The sequence below is a fragment of the Mchenga conophoros genome, linkage group LG14 (genome assembly GCF_057382185.1).
Source record: "Mchenga conophoros isolate Kocher_MC1m ecotype Shallow Benthic linkage group LG14, M_conophoros_male_GT1.1, whole genome shotgun sequence".
NCBI classification, from domain to species: Eukaryota; Metazoa; Chordata; class Actinopteri; order Cichliformes; family Cichlidae; genus Mchenga; species Mchenga conophoros.
The window spans coordinates 14396706-14420689 of NC_140539.1; the positions used below are offsets into that span (position 1 = coordinate 14396706).

The following is a 23984-nucleotide window of genomic DNA, read 5'->3' on the forward strand; positions in this document are numbered from 1 at the left end:
TCCTCTTCAAGAAAATGTATTGTAAAGATAATAAAACTGAAGACTTTATTCACGAAATTTTGCTCTTCACTCAGTCTTTATTATCATTCATAATATGGATGGCAATGTTTTTGTCTTTTACTATTATTAATTGTATTCAGGGAAAGGTAATACTGTGTTGTATTATATAAAATACAAGTAGTACAAGCAGCAGTAGTAGTGGGTGGTGCACTGGGCCGGCCCAGGGATCACTGGACAGAGGTTGTCCATGTTTTCATCCTATCAGTACCGTGCCCTCCTCACTCACTCCAGACAGACACAAACTGCTAGCTGACAAGGTAAGACATCACTAAAGCTTTTATAAACTGGAACTGGCGGATTTAATTCTTGCAGTCATTTATAATAATCTCTGCATGAGCGCTTGTGTCCCCATTGCGCGCATCGAACCAGCCTTGCGCGATTTTCACTCTAACCTCGATTAGTCTGTGCCTTTTCAAAGTAAGGCGGCTTCACACGTGATCTGCGTGCGTGCAGTTACTTGCACTTTTTATACTCGCCAACAGCTTCAGTATTTGTGAATATCCGAGGATTAAAGATGCTTTTAAAGTGACACTCTGATAGCGGGAATGATCCCCTCTCTCGCTCTCCCTCTCTTTCGCTCTCTCTTTCACACACGTGCGCGCGCGCGCACACACACACACACACACACATGCACACGCACATACACACCCACGGTCTCTGCGCAATATATCCACACACATCGACCCACCCTAAACTTTCTATGACCTGAAGACAAGCTATTTTAGTTAACAAAGGCATGCTTCAATAGTATCTGGAATGCTGGTGTGTTTATCTGCATGTGTTTTTTTGGGTTTTTTTTTTAGTGTCTACAAAGTCTTACTTATACTACAATGCTTATTGCACTTAAAAAGTTAAAGTTAGGGCCATATTGTAGTGTAATATGCCTTTATTTTTCTATCCTCAGGATTTTCCATGGCTGCAAACTCTCAGTGTGTACTTCTTGTTATATTGCTTAATTTTCTGACATTATCACTTGGCACTCAAGATGACCTTATGATCAGTACAAGCGATGGGAAAATTCAAGGGAAATTGCTTTCTGTGCTGGGTTCGGATGTTAGAGCCTTTCTTGGAATTCCCTATGGAAAACCACCTGTTGGGAAATTAAGATTCAGAGCGCCAGAGCCAGTAGAGAAATGGGATGGTGTGAAGGATGCTACCAACTTTCCAAATTCCTGCTACCAGATGCCTGATACAGCCTTTCCTGGTAGGACTCACATTAACACAACTGGGCACAATGCATGCACAGACTGTGTAATGGATAGTGCATATCTGTACACTTACATACATATAGCCACTACATAATATGAAATATTCAAAGGACTAAACAAAATCCAAACATAGTATTAAATAAATATTTTCAACATATTTCACATTGCTGTTATTTATATGTTATGTACACATGTTTTATCTAAACAATAACCAGAGAGTTACATTACTATAAATAAATTAATAATATTATTTTATAATTTATTTAAAAATAAAACCTGCAAAAATATTTATCATACCTGATAGCACTAATTCATCACTTGTTTGACTGATAAGTAATCTTCATTTTTTTTCTTTTTAGAGAGAGAGAGAGTTAGGATTGCAATCCACTTTAGACTGTTTTTTAAAAAACATTTTATGTTACCTAAACGCTAGCTTATAAAGGGTAGCATTTTGCTCTCGGACAGTTTTGTCATGCAGAGGTTTTTTTGCACTGTATTCATTTCAGAGTAATGCTTTAGTGGGGAGTGGCAGTTAGGAAACATGATCTCATTCGTAGTGTATGCATTCCCTTTCCCAACTAAACACTTTTTTTAATTGCAAAAGTAAATCTTGGACATGACCCATAAATGTTAAGCAATTTTTTTTTGTATTATTATTTTCTAGACTGATAAAGAATGTATCTCTTACACATTACACTTTCATATATTCCTTAACACGAATACACGAGTCAGAGTTTTCAAATGCCTTTCCCCTCACTCAAAAGAATTACTGCGGTTGGGCTGGCTGTATTTATAGATGAAGCCACCTGTCGGAGATTGTTGAACTACTGCAACGGATACCAGACATATATCAATGTAATAAGCACACTCACTTAATTTAGATATGACATCAGAGATAGAAATGAACCTAACTCACTGTTATCAGGTTGTTGTCAGTGATTCTCATTCTAGGTAAAAACAACCATACAACTGTACACAGTACATTAATGGTAAATTCAAGTTAATTTTTCTTCAAGCTAATAAAATGAAATGGACCGATGAATAAATTAATTTGAACTTGTAGATTGCAGTAATGTTGTCCCAATCAGGCTCTTCAAAATTATATAATTATACTACTGCTGTTATCTAACAAAATTCTTTCCAGGGTTCAAAGGTGTAGAAATGTGGAACCCAAACACTCCTCTGAGTGAGGACTGTCTGTACCTCAATGTCTGGTCGCCACGTTTCAACAAAACGCAGCCTGCACCACTTGCCCCTGTCTTTGTCTGGATTCATGGTGGTGGGTTCATCTCAGGAACATCGTCATTGGACATTTACGACGGCCGTTTCCTGAGTAAATCTGAAAGTGTTGTTGTGGTATCAATGAATTACAGGTAAGAGGTAATAAATACTAATAGTAATTAAATATAGTTATTATATGTAACTAGAAACTCTACACATTTATACAAGAAAATAAAATTGAGTATGACAAATCTGGGTGATATTCTTTTTAGAATAATAAGAGTAAGCAATATTGTGATTTAGCTTCAGTCATACATTGTCAGTATGCCTTATTGTTGTGGTCATCAATAACAGATTGGGAGCGTTTGGTTTCCTGTCTCTTCCCGACAACACAAATATCCAGGGTAATGCAGGCCTTTTGGACCAACGCCTGGCTCTTAAATGGGTTGCAAATAATATTGCAGCTTTTGGTGGTGATCCTTCTAAGGTAAATGCCTTAATTCTAGAAAGGTTTTTCACATGTTGAAACAATTTTAATTTGGCATTGTTTCCAGGTTACTCTGTTCGGAGAAAGTGCTGGGTCTGCATCTGTTGGCTTCCAGCTGCTCTCGCCGGGCAGCCAGGATCTTTTTCAAAGGGCTGTGATGCAGAGTGGCTCCCCCAATGCATACTGGGGCACAATTAGTCAGACTGAGGCCTGGGACAGGTAGTGTACATTTTTTTATCATCTTTGTCTTGAGCCAACTTGGTTGACTTAACCCTTGTATCTAGACTGACAAAATGACAAGTGTATTAAAAAGTCTGAAGATTTCCAGAGGCTGAAACCTGATGACTTTGCCTTTAGCTCCAACAATAGGTCGACATTCTCATTCATCCTCTGTCCATATAGGTACCGTTAGGATTTTATCAATACCAATATTGAAACTGATATTACTTACAAATATTAATACATCCTGATAGTCTGATATTATTTCTGATACTACCCTCCAGAGTTTAGTGTAAAAAGAATACACAGCAGTGGCTATAGTTAATTCTGAAGTGTTGGCTAGCACACAAATGGTGTTTTTCATTGCAGTCTTATACTAACCAGGTATCGAGGTGTTTAGTTTTGTGCTTCAGGTCAATGGCTGTGGTGATCCCACACAGTTAAAAATATCCTACTAGAGTGAGGGCTTGGCTGTTGTCCCAGGCTGCAGCTAAGTTTACAAGGATCTGCCAAATTTGAAGATACTTACACACAGTAGTCTTTCTGTATACTGACACGTTTAATTTTAACAATTCTTAGCAATCAGATTAACAGACTAACAAGAACACTGTGGCTTTGCAATAGATAAAAACATATATTATTTTTTGTCAAAAAAGGCTTTGATCACAGTAAAAAATAAATAATAATGTGTGTGTGTGTGTGTGTGTGTGTGTGTGTGTGTGGATATATATTTTCATTCAGTTATATATATTTATCTACTACAAAAAAACATGATTTTTGACTTCAATATTCAGTTCCAAAATCTACATTTGTCTTTCATACTATCTGTGAGATCATATTGTGTGACAATGTGACAATAAAAGTGATTTGATTTGATTTGATTTGCATTGAATAAAAGTTTGGTTCTATGAGTTCTTCCTTATTTTATTCTTTTTCAATATTTAGGTCTCTTATGCTGGCAAAACTTGTGGATTGTCCCTCATCTCCTGCAGCTCGTCTAGAAGCTTGTCTGCAGCAGGCTGATCCTCAAAAAGTCTCAACCAAGCAATTTGAGGTTCTCACTCAATCGTCACTATTAAGTCTTCCCTTTATGCCTCATGTTGATGGGAACTTCTTACCAGATGCAGTTGATGTGAGTACCCATATTTGGCATTTGGTTGACTTTCTTTAAGAAATATTTTTTTCGCTACATCATGCATCTCCAATAAGTGCTGTTCATACTTGGGTTTAAGGCAGTGTTTCCCAACCACTGTGCCGCGGCACATGGGTGTGCTGTGAAAAATGATCAGGTGTGCCGTGGATGATTAACTGGTTCCACCTGAGTAACGGGCAGAACAATTACATTCTCTTCAAATAGAGGGCAATACAACTATCTGCTCTAATTAAATTGGTTGCCAACTGACAGTAAAATAGTAGAAGACGAAGAATAAATGACATAATAATCATGCTGTGAGTGAGACAACGCAGCACATAATAGCAATAGATAAATATTTGAAAAGAAAAAGTAGTCAATCTGACCTGGATCCTGGAAAAAATTCCTACCCAGATGAGCAAATTTTCCTATATTTGGTGCGCGGGAAAAATATCAATGTGCTTTCTGTGACATTTTTGTTTGGTGGTGTGCCGTGTGATTTTTATAATGTGAAATATGTGGCGTGGCTCCAAAATGTTGGGAAACACTGGTTTAAGGAAAAAGTTGCATGCAACCAGTCCACATGTTGTCAAAAGAAAAAAAAATAAACGTTTATACAATCAAAGGGAAGTATACCCTCTTTAATTCTAAGGTTATACATGAAAAAAAAATCACAATTATCTGGTTTTTACCAGATTAAATAAAATACAACCTTAGATGAACTACAGTACATGGCATCTTGCACCGAGTGATTTTTTAGTTATTAAAAACAAAGTTAAAGAAGCAGTGTGTGGAAAAAAAATATTTAAAAAAAAAGTATACACTGTGACTCAGTAGCTTGTAGAACCATTTTCCACAGGAATAACTTGATGTAACTGCTTTATGTACGACTTCATGACTCTTCATCACTTTTGGCCCACTCTTCTTTACAATGTTGCTTCAGTTCATTGAGGTTAATGGACATTTGCTTATGCACAAGTCTCTTGACATCCCACCACAAACACTTGGTCTGGATTTTTTTTTTTTCATTCTGATGTAGATTTGCTGGTGTGCCTAGGTTAATTGTCCTGTTGCATGACCCAGTTTTGCCTAAGGTTAAGCTGTTAGGGAGACTGCTTCACATTTGAGCCTACTATCACAATCCCATCTCCACATTGGTCCTGTCTATCTAAAGGACATTGTTCCAGAAGTTTTGTGACTTCTTCAGTTGCAATTTTGCAACCTAAGCCATGCTGTCATGTTCAGTTTTGAGAGATAATTTCAGTTGTACTATCATGAATTTTAGTATTTAATATACTAGCAGAGGACTGTTGTAGCTATCTGGCTTTTTATAATTTCTCTGATCATTATGTGGTCTAATGTTGGATCACTTAAGAATCATGGACATCACATTGTTTGGAAATGGCCTTCCCAGACTGATGGGCAGAAACAGCTGATTCCTTGTAATCATGGCTAATATGTTTTCTGTCAACACATACTTGAATGCTCCAGACTATATATATATATATATATATATATATATATATATATATATATATATATATATATATATATACAACCTAGTATCACAGCAAAGCGTTTACTAGACAACTAGACATGCTAGTCTATTTCACGATTTGACTCTCCAAAATGTGAAATGGCAACACATGCAGAGGTTGCATTACCAGCAGGGGGAGATAATATGAAGTATATTCCAGAGTTGTTAATTGTAAGAAATGATTAAGATAGGTGGCTAATATGTATATATATATATATGTAACTGTGTTTAATAATAATGTCTGCTTAAACACCTTCCCTTGATTATTTTCATGTTGGCTTGAAATAAAATATCTCCCTCTGCTGTTACTGTAGCTTGCTGCAACTTCTGCGTTTGGAGATATATATATATATATATATATATATATATATATATATATATATATATATATATATATATATATATATACTCAACAAAAATATAAACGCAACACCTTTGTTACTGCTCCCATTCCCCATGGGATGGACGTAGAGACCTAAAATTCATTCCAGATACACAATATAACCATCCCTCCCAAACAGTGGTCACAAATCAGTCCAAATGTGTGGTAGTGGGCACATCTGCTATATTGAGATAATCCATCCCACCTCACAGGTGTGCCACATCAGGATGCTGATGTGACATCATGAGTAGTGCACAGGTGTACTTCAGACTGCCCACAACAAAAGGCCACCCTGGAATGTGCAGTTTTGTCTCACAGCAAAATGCCACAGATGCCACAAGCAATGAGGGAGCGTGCAATTGGCATGCTGACAGCAAGAATGTCAACCAGATCTGTCGCCCGTGCATTGAACGTTCATTTCTCAACCATAAGCCGTCTCCACAGGCGTTTCAGAGAATATGGCAGCACATCCAACCGGCCTCACAACCGCAGACCTCGTGTAACCACACCAGCCCAGGACCTCCACATCCAGCAGGTTCACCTCCAAGATCGTCTGAGACCAGCCACCCAGACAGCTGCTGGAACAATTGGTTTGCACAACCAAACAATTTCTGCACAAACTGTCAGAAACCGTCTCAGGGACGCTCAACTGCATGCCCGTCGTCCTCATCGGGGTCTTGACCTGACTCCAGCTCGTCGCCGTAACAGACTTGTGTGGGCAAATGCTCACATTCGATGGCGTCTGGCACGTTGGAGAGGTATGCGCTTCACAGATGAATCATGGTTCACATTGTTCAGGGCAGATGGCAGCTGAGAATGTCCCAGTTCTTGCATGGCCAGCATACTCACCGGACATGTCACCCATTGAGCATGTTCGGGATGTGCTTGACCGGCGTATACGACAGCGTGTACCAGTTCCCACGAATATCCAACAACCTTGCACAGCCATTGAAGTGGAGTGGACCAACATTCCACAGGCCACAATTGACAATCTGATAGACTCCATGCGACGATGTGTTGCACTGCACGAGGCAAATGGTGGAATACTGACCAGATACTGACCGGTTCTTGGTCCCCAGACCCCCAATAGCGCAAAAAACTGCACATTCCAGGGTCGCCTTTTGTTGTGGGCAGTCTGAGGTACACCTGTGCACTACTCATGATGTCAGATCAGCATCCTGATGTGGCACACCTGTGAGGTGGGATGGATTATCTCAATATAGCAGATGTGCCCACTACCACACATTTGGACTGATTTGTGACCACTGTTTGGGAGGGATGGTTATATTGTGTATCTGGAATGAATTTTAGGTCTCTACGTCCATCCCATGGGGAATGGGAGCAGTAACAAAGGTGTTGCGTTTATATTTTTGTTGAGTGTATATATATCGTAGTGGTTAGACTACACGCCTTTGGAACAGAGCATCGCAAGTTCGATTCCTGCCTGGGGCGTCTGTATCCAGTAAGGGTGCTAAGGCTAGACCCCCTATGCTAAGCAAGCCTACCGCAGACATGAGCGAGACAGATAAATATGAAGGCATGCCGGCTCGGACGTCGCCCGGATCAACAAGGTCCGCATCAGGTGTTGAGGAACCAGGGCACCCTGACGACAAGTGGGCTACTGGAACAAGAAGGCATCAGTGGGCAAGAGACGAAAACAGGGCATTGTTGGAATGCTACTACGCAAGTAACCCCGGCGGAAGGGGCTACATGAATAGGATGCGGGACCTATGGATTCTTCGATATCCAACATCCACAATGACGGCGAAACAACTAGTAGCTCAGTGTTCCAACATTCGAAAGAAGGGACTGCTCTCACAGCTAGAGATTGACGAGGTACAACACAAATGCTATGGCAAGGAGGAGTCAGGACGCCAGGTCAGGGGGGAGATATCATCACCCCCACCCGAGATTGGGTACATAGCCCCAAGTCCGATAGGAGAAGGATCGTTGAGTGCGAGAGGAACTGACCTGAAAAATAGGATCATGGCCAAGCTTGAAACCTGTATCCCCGTAGTCGGTTACCAAGATTACGTGAAGTACCCTCAGAAGGTCTGCTAGATGATGTTAATGCAGCACTATGGACGATACCTACAACCACGATTACCGACACTAACAAGCTGATCTACAATACGGCAGCGGTGATCAGTGAGATGCTTGGCTACAAGTTGAACAGCCACAAGGGGCAGTACCCTCCATGGAGAAGGAGGCTAGAGGGCAACATCAAAGTAGCACGGAGGGAGGTTAGCCAACTAACGGAGTTGCAGAAAGGTGCGACAAAGAAGGTGCATAAGAAATACAGCAAGCTGTCCATACCTGAGGCCTTGGAAACTGCCAAGCAAAGACTCATAGCCTTGGCCAGCCGCTTGAGGAGGTACACCAGAGAGATAGAAGGCAGGAGAATAAACCAGCTGTTCTCCACAGAACCAGCAAAGGTGTACTCTCAGTGGCAAGGGAACAATAAGAGAACAGCACCACCAAGGCTGGAGATGGAGCAATACTGGAAGAGCATATGGGAGAAGGACGCAACCCATAATGGCAATGCTCAGTGGCTAGTGGATCTGAGGGCAGACCACAGCGACCTCCCTGAACAGGGTCCAGTAACCATCACAGTGGCAGATATCCAAGAAAGGGTCTCCAGTATGAAGAGTTGGACAGCACCAGGGCCCGACATGGTTCACACCTACTGGCTAAAGAAGCTGACTGCACTCCACGAGCGTCTGGCAGCACAAATGAACCAGCTGCTAGTTAACGAGAGACACCCGGAATGGCTAACCGAAGGTCGGACGGTCCTGATCCCCAAGGACCCCAAGAAGGGACTGGTCCCCTCCAACTACCGACCAATAACCTGCCTCAGTACTACATGGAAGCTCCTGTCAGGCATCATATCGGCTAAGATGAACAGGCACATGGGTCAATACATGAGCGGGACACAGAAAGGGATTGGCAAGAATACCAGAGGCGCAAAACACCAGCTACTGGTAGACAGAACAGTCAGCCGAGACTGCAAGACCAGACTGACCAACCTGTGCACTGCCTGGATTGATTACAAGAAGGCCTATGACTCAATGCCCCACAGCTGGATACTGGAATGCTTAGAATTGTACAAGATCAATGGGACCCTAAGAGCCTTCATCAGGAACTCAATGGGGATGTGGCGTACAACACTAGAGGCCAACTCCAAGCCCATAGCACAAGTCACCATCAAGTGCGGGATCCACCAAGAAGATGCTCTGTCCCCACTGCTGTTCTGCATAGACCTGAACCCCCTCAGTGAGATCATTAACAAGACTGGCTACGGATACCGACTACGGAACGAAGCAGTTGTCAGCCACCTCCTGTACATGGATGACATCAAGCTGTATGCCAAGAGTGAACAAGACATCGATACACTGATCCACACTACCAGGCTATACAGCAATGACATTGGAATGTCATTCGGACTGGAGAAGTGTAGTCGGATGGTAACAAGAGAGGGAAGGTAGTAAGAACTGAGGGGATTGAACTACCAGAAGGCAACATTGCAGACATAGAGGACAGTTACAAGTACCTGGGGATCCTGCAGGCGAATGGGAACCATGAAGAGGCCGCTAGAAAAGCTGCAACCACCAAGTACCTGCAGAGGGTCAGGCAAGTCCTGAGGAGTCAGCTGAATGGTAAGAACAAGATCCGGGCCATCAACACGTACGCCCTGCCCGTGATCAGGTACCCTGCTGGGATAATAGGCTGGCCAAAGGAGGAGATAGAAGCCACTGACATAAAGACAAGAAAGCTCCTTACCATGCATGGAGGGTTTCACCCCAAGTCCAGCACCCTGAGGCTGTACGCTAAGCGGAAGGAAGGGGGCCGGGGACTGGTGAGTGTCAGCACCACAGTCCAGGATGAGACAACAAACATCCAAGAATACATTGGGAAGATGGCCCCAACTGACCGAGTGCTCAGTGAATACCTCAGGCAGCAGAAACCCAAGAAAGAGGAGGGAGACGAGGAACCATCATGGAAGGACAGGCCCCTGCACTGTATGTACCACCGGAAGATAGAGGAGGTGGCTGATATCCAGAAATCCTACCAGTGGCTGGACAAAGCTGGACTGAAAGACAGCACAAAGGCACTAATCATGGCAGCACAAGAACAAGCTCTGAGTACAAGATCCATAGAGGCTGGGGTCTATCACACCAGGCAAGACCCCAGGTGCAGGCTGTGTAAAGATGCCCCAGAGACAATCCAGCACATAACAGCAGGGTGCAAGATGCTAGCAGGCAAGGCATACATGGAACGCCATAACCAAGTGGCTGGCATAGTGTACAGGAACATCTGTGCCGAGTATAATCTGGAAGTCCCGAGGTCAAAATGGGAGATACCCCCAAGGGTGGTGGAGAATGACCGAGCTAAGATCCTGTGGGACTTCCAGATACAGACGGACAAAATGGTGGTGGCTAACCAACCGGACATAGTGGTGGTAGACAAACAGAAGAAGACGGCCGTAGTGATCGATGTAGCGGTTCCGAATGACAGCAATATCAGGAAGAAGGAACACGAGAAGCTGGAGAAATACCAAGGACTCAGAGAAGAGCTCGAGAGGATGTGGAGGGTGAAGGTAACGGTGGTCCCCGTGGTAATCGGAGCACTAGGTGCGGTGACTCCCAAGCTAGGCGAGTGGCTCCAGCAGATCCCGGGAATAACATCGGAGATCTCTGTCCAGAAGAGCGCAGTCCTGGGAACAGCTAAGATACTGCGCAGGACCCTCAAGCTCCCAGGCCTCTGGTAGAGGACCCGAGCTTGAAGGATAAACCGCCCGCAGGGGCGTGCTGGGTGTTTATATATATATATATATATTTGTGTGTGTATGTATGTATGTATGTATGTATGTGTGTGTATTTGCGTGTTTGTGTACAGGGAGTGCAGAATTATTAGGCAAATGAGAATTTTGTCCACATCATCCTCTTCATGCATGTTGTCTTACTCCAAGCTGTATAGGCTCGAAAGCCAACTACCAATTAAGCATATTAGGTGATGTGCATCTCTGTAATGAGAAGGGGTGTGGTCTAATGACATAAATACCCTATATCAGGTGTGCATAATTATTAGGCAACGTCCTTTCCTTTGGCAAAATGGGTCAAAAGAAGGACTTGACAGGCTCAGAAAAGTCAAAAATAGTCAGATATCTTGCATAGGGATGCAGCAGTCTCAAAATTGCAAAGCTTCTGAAACGTGATCATCGAACAATCAAGCGTTTCATTCAAAATATGGTAAATGGTAAATGGCCTGTATTTATATAGCGCTTTAGTCCCTAAGGACCCCAAAGCGCAAAATAGTCAACAGGGTCGCAAGAACCGTGTGGAAAAACCAAGGCGCAAAATAACTGCCCATGAACTGAGAAAAGTCAAGCGTGCAGCTGCCAAGATGCCACTTGCCACCAGTTTGGCCATATTTCAGAGCTGCAACATCACTGGAGTGCCCAAAAGCACAAGGTGTGCAATACTCAGAGACATGGCCAAGGTAAGAAAGGCTGAAAGACGACCACCACTGAACAAGACACACAAGCTGAAACGTCAAGACTGGGCCAAGAAATATCTCAAGACTGGTTTTTCTAAGGTTTTATGGACTGATGAAATGAGAGTGAGTCTTGATGGGCCAGATGGATGGGCCCGTGGCTGGATTGGTAAAGGGCAGAGAGCTCCAGTCCGACTCAGACGCCAGCAAGGTGGAGGTGGAGTACTGGTTTGGGCTGGTATCATCAAAGATGAGCTTGTGGGGCCTTTTCGGGTTGAGGATGGAGTCAAGATCAACTCCCAGCCCTACTGCCAGTTTCTGGAAGACACCTTCTTCAAGCAGTGGTACAGGAAGAAGTCTGCATCCTTCAAGGAAAACATGATTTTCATGCAGGACAATGCTCCATCACACGCGTCCAAGTACTCCACAGCGTGGCTGGCAAGAAAGGGTATAAAAGAAGAAAAACTAATGACATGGCCACCTTGTTCACCTGATCTGAACCCCATTGAGAACCTGTGGTCCATCATCAAATGTGAGATTTACAAGGAGGGAAAACAGTACACCTCTCTGAACAGTGTCTGGGAGGCTGTGGTTGCTGCTGCATGCAATGTTGATGGTGAACAGATCAAAACACTGACAGAATCCATGGATGGCAGGCTTTTGAGTATCCTTGCAAAGAAAGGTGGCTATATTGGTCGCTGATTTGTTTTTGTTTTGTTTTTGAATGTCAGAAATGTATATTTGTGAATGTGGAGATGTTATATTGGTTTCACTGATAAAAATAAATAATTGAAATGGGTATATATTTGTTTTTTGTTAAGTTGCCTAATAATTATGCACAGTAATAGTCACCTGCACACACAGATATCCCCTTAAAATAGCTAAAACTAAAAACTACTTCCAAAAACATTCAGCTTTGATATTAATGAGTTTTTTGGGTTCATTGAGAACATGGTTGTTGTTCAATAATAAAATGATTCCTCAAAAATACAACTTGCCTAATAATTCTGCACTCCCTGTGTAAATGTATAAACAAATTAACTTCACAAAAACAACTAAATAACTTTCTCTCTTCCTTCTGCAGGTACTTCTAAGTTCTGGTAACTTTGCAAAGAAAGATGTGATGTTTGGTTTAAATAAGGATGAAGGGACATATTTTGCTGTTTATGCAGTCCCTGGATTTAATAACACCGGTCAGAGTCTCATCACTAGAAAGGAATTCTTGGCAGGAGTGACGCTTGCAATGGATACTGCGAGTGATGTCATGAGAGATGCAGCCATTTTCCATTACACGGATTGGACAGATGTGGACAACAGGGTGAAAAACCGTGACTCTGTATGTAGTCTTGTTGGAGATCAAATGTTCATGTGTCCAGTGCTCGACTTTGCTCACAGGTAATGAGTAATTCTTATTGATCATATTTTTTAGTCACAGTTAATAAACACAAAACACGTCAGAACAAAGCCACGCCCACATGGTTCTAAGAAAAGGCATTGTATGTATATGTGTGAACTTCTGTATCTAAGTAAGAATGTGTGTGTGTGTGTGTGTGTGTGTGTGTGTGTGTGTGTGTGTGTGTGTGTGTGTGTCAGACCTCCAATTCAATTCAATTTCAATTCAATTTCTCTATTGTCCTGCTGACCAAAGGGTCGTAAACACAGGAAGCTTACATCAAAAGAAGCAGATCTTCCAGATAGGATGTATCTGCAATAAAACATTACAGCCCCCCCCATCCAGAACCTCGAGAATCTGGCTGTATCCATGCTGCCCTCCTGCTGCTGTTGATCTCTTTGATTGAGGCCAGTGATCAGCTGCATCCCTCTCTACAATTGTTTGAAATTATTCAACTGGAGTTTGGTTTCCAGCTTCTCTCTGTAGGTATCTTTACACTTTCTCAGCCCTGCCTTTAGGTCATGGTGTAGGTTTCTCAACTTGTCCTTGTTCCCAGGCCTGAAGATCCTCTACTTTTCATTCAGCATGTCCCAGTATGCAGTCTCACTGGCTCCCTGACTCCAGAATTCTTCTCACAGGCTTGGTGGCAACAGGAAGTCTTAGAACTGCAAGAACATACTGAGATGTTAACAGGACCTGGTTTTGGTCTGATCTACATAGTTGGCGAGGGCAGTGGCTTTGTATACATCCTGCATGTTTGCGTGCAGAAGATCCAAAGTTTTATTTTTTCATGTTTTGACCAGATACTGCTTTAAAGTTGGCATAGTGGAGGCTAGATATGGTTGAAACCGCCAGTGATGGTGATGAAAGGCTCTGGGGGTTTATGCTTTAGGTCAGTGAAAGTCCCGTGTGTGATGTCACATGCTGCTGACCCATTAGCTGCTACATAAACACGTATTAATATAGCGGAGAATTCTCATCGTAGATAACATGTCCTGGATTGCATCACCATTTATTAACAAACACTGCAATCTCTCCATCTTTTCTTCTTATTGCTCAGCTTGGCGTCTTTGTCAGCCAAACTATGAAAAAGTCTGATACTGTGGTGGTGTGGTCCAGGTACCTTTGTAAAGCATAATACACTGCGCTCCCGATACTGCCGATTACTCTGATGCTTTACCAGTTATCCACTTTTAAGAGACCTCACATTCCCCATGACGACCGGTGGAAAGGACGGTTTATGTTTCCTTCTCCTTGATTATATTCTTACTCTGGCCTGGCACTGATTACGTCACCTTTTGAGTTCCTGCAGGATGACCGGTCTGGCTACAGGCAGCAGTGTTGTGTTTTTGAAAGTGCCAGATCCTGAGTGTGAGAGTGCCAGGTCCTGAGTGTATAGAAACACAGAGCCATTCCACTCAGTCTTACCCCTCATCATGACAAATATAAAAAAGACAGTGAGGACCATAAAATTACAAAAAAGACGACTAAGGTCTATAGTTTGTAAAAACTGAAATCTAAAAAAAAAAGACAAAAAGGACACTAGGAATAAAACCGCAAAACACACTTAACTACGGAAGCTGCTGCAACAAACCACAATTCTCACAACATCTAGAGACTAAGAACAAGAACAAGACTCAACTCTTATGTTCTTGCGATTATTGCAAACAAATCCTGACAAAACACTGACAAATAGAGCTGGTTTAAAGAAATGCCACCTTACTAATAGTTTAAAGACCCCCGGAGAGCAGTCATTTTGGTTTTCTACCTTAGACCCCCGCGGAGTCATCATTTTGCGTTTCTACCTTTAAAAGCCGGAGAGCAGTCAGTCAAATGCTGGAGTCATTCATATGTATATTAGGTCGTTACCTAGGAATTCTGGAGGGAGGGGAGTGGGGGTGAGTGATTGAGGGGGTGGGGGAGTGGAGTGTTTCAGTTTGCCATCTTAGGGAGAAATCAACACATGTCCTTTGTATGTCCTTTGTTGCTGACATTTATTGATGAAAACAGTACAAAAAACCAACCATTTGTACACATATTTACAAATAATGATAAAAAGTGAGTGAGTACATTTCAACATTTTCAGCAATCACTCACAATCCTGGCACTGCCACGGTATCTGTCGTCTGCATTTACCACATGTGTACCTGTAGCAGTGAACACATCGCACAGTGGCCTGATTTTTTTTGCATCTGTGTTTGACCTGACACGTGGCCCTTTTTCCAGGGCTCGGTGTGGAGGGTTGTGTCCGAAGCAACTGATCTTTTCTTGCCTTCTTCGCAGCTACATGAGAGCGAGCCAACTCCCTTGCAAGCTCCACCAGGAAGTCCACCCGTCTTTCCTTCGTCCCGGTGCATGCTTGATACAGCACATGTGCATTCAGTGCTGCCATGTCAATCATGTTATAAAACACGGCGACTGGCCAGCGCCGTGTTCCTTTGCGGACAGTGTACTCCCGAACCATCTGGTCCATCACATCCACGCCACACTTTGTTTTGTTGTAAAGGGTGACAGTGTTTGGCTTCCTTTTGGTAGTGTTATCAGTCTGAACCACGCTGTGCATGCTGCTAAGAATATAGACTGTCTTCTTCCGTTTGGCCGCATACGCCGTCAGCGTGGCAGCAGAGGTTGAAAACACCTAAGAAATAAGATAAATTGTTATTTCCATAGCCCTTTTACACACAATGAAACACATAAACATAGAACCACAAAAGACCTGCAACATACCTGAGTGGTGAATTCATTGCGATCTGTCTGTCTAGTGGATTGAGGAATTTCCCTGCGAATCTTGTTGACTGTGCCGAGGATGGTGGTTTTCCGTCCAAGAAGTTTTTGCGCAAGTGAAAGCGATGTGAAGAAATTGTCCGTGGTAACATTTCTGCCCTTGTCTAGGAATGGTTCCATCAGCCTCATTACTACATTTTCAGAAAGTCTCTCCCCAGTGGGACGATTGGGGTCCTTGCCAAGATATGGGAAGACATTGCAAATGTACTTGGATTTTAGGTCGCAGGCCACCCAAAACTTGATCCCAAACTTGTCCGGTTTACTTGCAATATACTGCAGGAAACAGCACCGAGTCTTTGATGGGAAAAGCTGTTCATCAACGGTGATATGTAGACCAGGGTTGTAGCACGTGATGCAGTTGGTGACAAATGATCCCCACACACTGGAAATTGCAGCGAACTTATCAGTCTTTGCTCGATCACTGCGGGTGGACTTGTCATCAAAGCGTAGGTGTTGCATGATGTCTTGGAAGCGGTTTCGTACCATAGTTCCAATTATCTGTGGGTTTCCCAGGTTTGCTGACCAGCAGTCATTTACCGATGGAACCCTGTAAACCCCCCGCAAGATGACAATTGCAATAAATGCCATTAGTTCAGGGAGGTCCATGAACCAATGAACATGCTCCGTTTGCTGTGCATGTTGAATAGTCCATTCTTGAATGCTATGAAGCATGTCAAGAGTGATGAAACACAGGAAGCTCTGAAGGCGACTCGAGATACTTCTCCTGGCCTTAGCCGTTGGCTCTCCATCTGCAGTGTACGGTTCTATTGGGGTGAAAGGGAGACGGGTCCCCACATGTTCTTCACGCCACACTGTGCCATCTTTCGCTGTCTCAGTCCCCAAACAAGCTCTCTTTTTCGGTGGAGAAGCAGTCTCCTCATCTGCAGTGTGAACAAATTCAAATTGTGAGCAATGGGAAGGTCAAACAAACTTACTAACTACATCCACTTACTTGTTTGAAATGAAAAAGGAAATAACATGAAATGAAACTAACCGGAAGACTGATCAGACAGCTCTGAGTCCGAATCCGGCTGAACTTCTAGGTCTTCTCCATCCGAGTCACAAGGGTCGACTTCCGTCAGGATCATTTCCAACGCCTGCTAGTAGTGAGTCTTCTCTGCATTTTCTTTCCTTGGAGAGGAGGTCCGTACACCACAGAATTCTTCAGGGCAATGAAGGGTTAGGCTAAGTGCAGTGAGATTGTGTCATATATATACCCAGTACAAAAAACACCCAGTGCTCTGATTGGTGCACAATCATAGAGATGATTGTGCACCAATCATAGAGCACTGGGTGTGCCCCGTCACAGTACCCCGCTTAGTGCCCTGAAGAATTCTGTGGTGTACGGACCTCCTCTCCAAGGAAAGAAAATGCAGAGAAGACTCACTACTCAGCAGGCGTTGGAAATGATCCTGACGGAAGTCGACCCTTGTGACTCGGATGGAGAAGACCTAGAAGTTCAGCCGGATTCGGACTCAGAGCTGTCTGATCAGTCTTCCGGTTAGTTTCATTTCATGTTATTTCCTTTTTCATTTCAAACAAGTAAGTGGATGTAGTTAGTAAGTTTGTTTGACCTTCCCATTGCTCACAATTTGAATTTGTTCACACTGCAGATGAGGAGACTGCTTCTCCACCGAAAAAGAGAGCTTGTTTGGGGACTGAGACAGCGAAAGATGGCACAGTGTGGCGTGAAGAACATGTGGGGACCCGTCTCCCTTTCACCCCAATAGAACCGTACACTGCAGATGGAGAGCCAACGGCTAAGGCCAGGAGAAGTATCTCGAGTCGCCTTCAGAGCTTCCTGTGTTTCATCACTCTTGACATGCTTCATAGCATTCAAGAATGGACTATTCAACATGCACAGCAAACGGAGCATGTTCATTGGTTCATGGACCTCCCTGAACTAATGGCATTTATTGCAATTGTCATCTTGCGGGGGGTTTACAGGGTTCCATCGGTAAATGACTGCTGGTCAGCAAACCTGGGAAACCCACAGATAATTGGAACTATGGCACGAAACCGCTTCCAAGACATCATGCAACACCTACGCTTTGATGACAAGTCCACCCGCAGTGATCGAGCAAAGACTGATAAGTTCGCTGCAATTTCCAGTGTGTGGGGATCATTTGTCACCAACTGCATCACGTGCTACAACCCTGGTCTACATATCACCGTTGATGAACAGCTTTTCCCATCAAAGACTCGGTGCTGTTTCCTGCAGTATATTGCAAGTAAACCGGACAAGTTTGGGATCAAGTTTTGGGTGGCCTGCGACCTAAAATCCAAGTACATTTGCAATGTCTTCCCATATCTTGGCAAGGACCCCAATCGTCCCACTGGGGAGAGACTTTCTGAAAATGTAGTAATGAGGCTGATGGAACCATTCCTAGACAAGGGCAGAAATGTTACCACGGACAATTTCTTCACATCGCTTTCACTTGCGCAAAAACTTCTTGGACGGAAAACCACCATCCTCGGCACAGTCAACAAGATTCGCAGGGAAATTCCTCAATCCACTAGACAGACAGATCGCAATGAATTCACCACTCAGGTATGTTGCAGGTCTTTTGTGGTTCTATGTTTATGTGTTTCATTGTGTGTAAAAGGGCTATGGAAATAACAATTTATCTTATTTCTTAGGTGTTTTCAACCTCTGCTGCCACGCTGACGGCGTATGCGGCCAAACGGAAGAAGACAGTCTATATTCTTAGCAGCATGCACAGCGTGGTTCAGACTGATAACACTACCAAAAGGAAGCCAAACACTGTCACCCTTTACAACAAAACAAAGTGTGGCGTGGATGTGATGGACCAGATGGTTCGGGAGTACACTGTCCGCAAAGGAACACGGCGCTGGCCAGTCGCCGTGTTTTATAACATGATTGACATGGCAGCACTGAATGCACATGTGCTGTATCAAGCATGCACCGGGACGAAGGAAAGACGGGTGGACTTCCTGGTGGAGCTTGCAAGGGAGTTGGCTCGCTCTCATGTAGCTGCGAAGAAGGCAAGAAAAGATCAGTTGCTTCGGACACAACCCTCCACACCGAGCCCTGGAAAAAGGGCCACGTGTCAGGTCAAACACAGATGCAAAAAAAATCAGGCCACTGTGCGATGTGTTCACTGCTACAGGTACACATGTGGTAAATGCAGACGACAGATACCGTGGCAGTGCCAGGATTGTGAGTGATTGCTGAAAATGTTGAAATGTACTCACTCACTTTTTATCATTATTTGTAAATATGTGTACAAATGGTTGGTTTTTTGTACTGTTTTCATCAATAAATGTCAGCAACAAAGGACATACAAAGGACATGTGTTGATTTCTCCCTAAGATGGCAAACTGAAACACTCCACTCCCCCACCCCCTCAATCACTCACCCCCACTCCCCTCCCTCCAGAATTCCTAGGTAACGACCTAATATACATATGAATGACTAGCCAATTTAGCTTCCACTTCCAGCATTTGACTGCTCTCCGGCTTTTAAAGGTAGAACGGTAGAAGCCTGGAAATCCCAGTGTTAAAACTGCAAACCAGTATAAAAATGACAATTACTAACACTAACAATGTTTCTGCATTTTTTGTGTTTTTTCCTCAGTTTGTATGAACCACTTTATTTATTTTTCTGTTATGTTTCACCCATCTTGAGCTAACCTGTTGTAATATAATAATATATCTCTGTTATTTACACTTTGCAGGCTCTCTCAACATGGTGGTAAGCCTTTTGTATATTTATTTGATCACCACTCATCAGTCAATCCCTGGCCAGAGTGGATGGGTGCTATGCATGGGTATGAGATAGAATTTGTATTCGGAATGCCTCTGAATGCATCTCTGGGATACACAAAGGAGGAAGTTAATATGACCAAGAAGTTTATGAAACACTGGGCCAACTTTGCTCGTACAGGGTAAGCATAACCAGATGGTCAGACACTCACTCAACTAGTGTGAAGACCCTGATGATTCTTAGAACTGATTTATTGTCTGTTTCAGAAATCCAGGCCTTGAGGGAGCTAAGTGGCCTGTGTTTACTGTTCAAGAGCAGAAGTATGTCACACTGAATTATAAACATCCAGAAGAAAAGACAATGATGAAAGCCAAAGAATGTCAGCTCTGGAGCAAATTTATCCCAAAAGTCCAAAGCGTGTCAGGTTGGATACACAAACACCTACACACATACATGCATGACACATATATAAAGATCACTCTATATAGTCTAAATGAAAGTATATTTTCTTTAAATTTGGCAGGTTTAAAATGAATCTTAAATATAATCTCAGATGAAGTAAAAAAAAATTACATATTCCACAGTGTCATTATTTACTTTAAAAAAATGAAGCCGTCTCTGAAAAAGTAAGTGCTTCTGTAGGAATAAAGAGGGTGATCTACAGTCAGGTGTTGCTACTCAGATCTATTTGATTAACTGGTCACCACCAAGTGTGAACGCGTATAACAACTGAAATGTTGCCAGTTTGCTGGTCTGGAGGATTTGAGGAAAATACATCAGCCATCTCTTAGAAGAAACAATTGTTGCTGGGATATAGGGCTATTTCCAAAGAATTTAAGTCCTTCAATTATTAACCAGTGGAAAACATTAAAGACAGTTGCCAAGCACACCAGGAATGGATGTCTCAGCAAATTCACTTAAGGTTCAACATGTTTGAGGGAAGTTTTTACTTCCCTGCCCTGCGAACCAAAACTTATTTGTGCTTAAATGGAGGGAACAATACTGAGCCAGCTATATTGGTGTGTTTATCACAAGAGCTTGTCACATACAAAGACATGAAAAGTTCAAAAAATATAATTTAAGCATCATTTACAGCACTGTACTCAGGGGGTTAAATCAGGCCAGAATGATTTTATTGCACTTTTGGTGCAGATGTCATGAATTGTAGGACTGTACCTAGCACAAGAGAAGGGGAGAGAGCATAAAGATTTTAATGCTTTTTTAAGCGGCAGCTAATTTCAAAAGTTTTTATAACCTTCACAAATATCAGCAAACACACAAACTATTTATGTGCACAGTTTGTCTGTTAGCTAAAGTTACAGCTAATGTCCTTGAAATAGCTACTTTTTTTCTTTGCATTGTACTTCTGCTAAGGTAAAACTTTCTGTATTTTTTCACCTCTGCTTATTTTAAAAAACGAACCCTAATGTAAAGAAGAGTGCACCAAAATTCATCCACAACAATGTGAGAGGCTGATAAAGTCAAATAGAAAATGATCACTTCAAATTATTGCTTCTAAAGTTGGTTCTGGAAGCTATTGAAAAATATGTCACTCTTAGTTTTTCATAGCCTTTTTTTTGCATTTTGTCTTAGTTTTTGTTAAATAATGACACTAATGTCCACCACATTCTTTCTCTCAGTTTCTGTTTTTCCAATTTTAACATCCTGTAAGGACTAGATACTTTTTCATTATATCTTAATATGTAACACTTTAGAAGATATAGAGAGTGTACATTTGTTAACCATTACTGTAGTTATCTGTAGTAGGAGGCATTACATCAGGTTTTGTTAGGAAGGCGTTTAGCTTGTGGAGGAGAGTTTTATTCTGTCTTGCTCCCCTTGTGTTTCACCTAAGTTTTGGAGGTCTAAGTGGGAGGAGAGGAGGGTCAGTCATCACTTCTCTGAGCATAGATCACACAAGGGTGAATAATACTGATACACCTCCACAATTAAACTTACTGTGGAATCATACACCACATAGCAGAATGATTAAATATTTTTTATTGGAAAAAGGAAAGGACAAAAAAAGAGAAACATCTAACAGTACACACACACACACACACACACACACACACACACACGTGTAAACTAAAGCCGAAAGATTCTTTGTGAAATAACATCATGATGATGTTCTTGTGCTTTTTTCTCCACAGATAAACTGGTGTCTTGTCATAATGCAAGTGGGATTATACTCCGCTGTAATTATTTGTTCCTGCTCATGTTATTGGCTATAACTTTAACCTACTGATGGACTGAAGAGGCCTGTCTTCTACAAAGTTGAAGTCTGGTAAATGTAAATTTACCAGACAGAAAGGAGACGTGGCGTGTGTCGGTGCCTGTTGTGCCAATATATCAGAGTCCCAGTAAAGCATTGTCAATTGTTAATCCAGCTGTGCATAACATATATAAAAAAAGATGAACAAGGATGTAAACACAAAGTCACAAAAGGATGGTATTACACTTGGTAATACGCCTAATTCAAATTGCTTAACAATTACAGATAGAGTTGCTCTTTCTAAAGCAATAAAACATAATCATCAATCAAAATTATCACTGTATTTGACAAAAAATGTATTCCTCTTTCAGTTATACATAATTTTTTTGTATGCATGCACTGTTGTATTTACTCTCAGACAGTGAATTCTCAGTAACTCAATGATGACAATAAAGGGTTGAACTGTTATGAAGAAAAAACTTTTGACATTTAAACAATTGTATGCAGAAAGTCTCATCATTCGATGTGAACAGGATGAACATATGGATATGGTACATATGTCCAATAGAGGATGCTGACAGCTAATGTGAGCAGGTTGAAGGATGACCCTGTGACCCTTTACCACTGGTCTTCCAATTCAAAATAATGTCTGGGATCTGCACCGGAGTGCATGGACTGCACAGGCAGTCACCTTTGACATGGGGCATTGGGCTCAAGTCATTTAACTATTCCATTAAAAAAAAAAAAAAACATTTAACAATAAATTAATACAAATATATTTGCACTCACACATACTATGTCCAGAGGTTATAAACTAAAATGTGCAAGAGTGCCCATTTACAGTTTTAAAGAGTACAACAAGCGTACAATTTGTACAATTAGTAGACCTAGTATGTTTGATTTGTTGTGTACCCTGAGTCTACATTTAGAGGCTGTTTTTAAAATTACTTTAAAACACAATCCGAAAACTCATAGAAAATGTAGCCATGTAGAAAAATTACTGAGATTGAAGAGGCAAAGCAGGAGACAAACAACAGACATATTTTATCTGAGTACACCACACCCTAGGACAGTTAACTGTGAGCACCGAATAGCCTCAACACACTGCCATTTGTTCTGAAATATTCAAGTAGAGTCATGCTTTAAATTTATCTGCATAAGCTGATCCAATGAGAGCTAATTTATTTGCACTGTTTTCCTTTGCTTTTATGAGAGCAGCTTTCCAGTCACGTTCATTGCTCCACACCACACAGAACTGTCAGGTCCCGGGAACCTACTAAAATAGTGAAGGCATGACCAGCCTGCACCCTAAACCCACTGCTCCACCCCTCCTCTGCAGCTGAGCCACAAACTACTGCTAACTGAATAATTAAACTGAACTGCCACAGCAACAACTTGTCCACAATGTGGATTTTTTTCATTACCAGACTGTATGAATTAAGGAAACAGTAGTTGAAGTTGTAACCTTTCTTTAGGACAACCAATGAGCATAGGTAAAGCCAGCAGCATTTTTCTGGTGGTTTGTGCATGCACATTGTGGATGAACCTCTGGTCTTTGATGGTAAATGTGCATGGTAAGCTACCACTTGCTCTGCTTTCACTGCTCTGAGATCAGTTCCTATCCTTTGTGTGGAAACACAGCTTGTACAGTGGGGCAAAAAAGTATTTAGTCAGCCACCGATTGTGCAAGTTCCCCCACCTAAAATGATGACAGAGGTCAGTAATTTGCACCAGAGGTACACTACAACTGTGAGAGACAGAATGTGAAAAAAAAATCCATGAATCCACATGGTAGGATTTGTAAAGAATTTATTCGTAAATCAGGGTGGAAAATAAGTATTTGGTCAATAACAAAAATACAACTCAATACTTTGTAACATAACCTTTGTTGGCAATAACAGCGGTCAAACGTTTACTATAGGTCGTTTACCAGGTTTGCACACACAGTAGCTGGTATTTTGGCCCATTCCTCCATGCAGATCTTCTCGAGAGCAGTGATGTTTTGGGGCTGTCGCCGAGCAACACGGACTTTCAACTCCCGCCACAGATTTTCTATGGGGTTGAGGTCTGGAGACTGGCTAGGCCACTCCAGGACTTTCAAATGCTTCTTACGGAGCCACTCCTTT

General features: G+C 42.3%; 1 protein-coding gene across 3 annotated transcripts; it reads left to right on the top strand.

The window, feature by feature from the left end:
- The first annotated feature begins 202 nt into the window (after positions 1 to 202).
- On the top strand, positions 203 to 22355 carry LOC146559460 (acetylcholinesterase-like). Of its 3 annotated transcripts, XM_085245438.1 has the most exons (10): positions 203 to 317; positions 965 to 1264; positions 2413 to 2641; positions 2844 to 2976; positions 3044 to 3195; positions 4141 to 4327; positions 12824 to 13134; positions 19615 to 19824; positions 19910 to 20067; positions 21797 to 22355. In XM_085245438.1, exons 2-10 carry the CDS (start codon positions 973 to 975, stop codon positions 21889 to 21891), a joined length of 1767 nt encoding a protein of 588 aa, XP_085101564.1. In that variant the 5' UTR covers positions 203 to 317; positions 965 to 972; the 3' UTR covers positions 21892 to 22355. The 3 variants fall into 3 exon arrangements, 2 of the variants coding, with proteins under 2 accessions (XP_085101564.1, XP_085101566.1); XR_014888338.1 differs by lacking the exons at positions 19615 to 19824; positions 19910 to 20067; positions 21797 to 22355 and adding exons at positions 13388 to 13614; positions 13689 to 15001; XM_085245440.1 differs by lacking the exons at positions 19615 to 19824; positions 19910 to 20067; positions 21797 to 22355 and adding an exon at positions 13388 to 15001.
- Positions 22356 to 23984: the final 1629 nt, after the last annotated feature.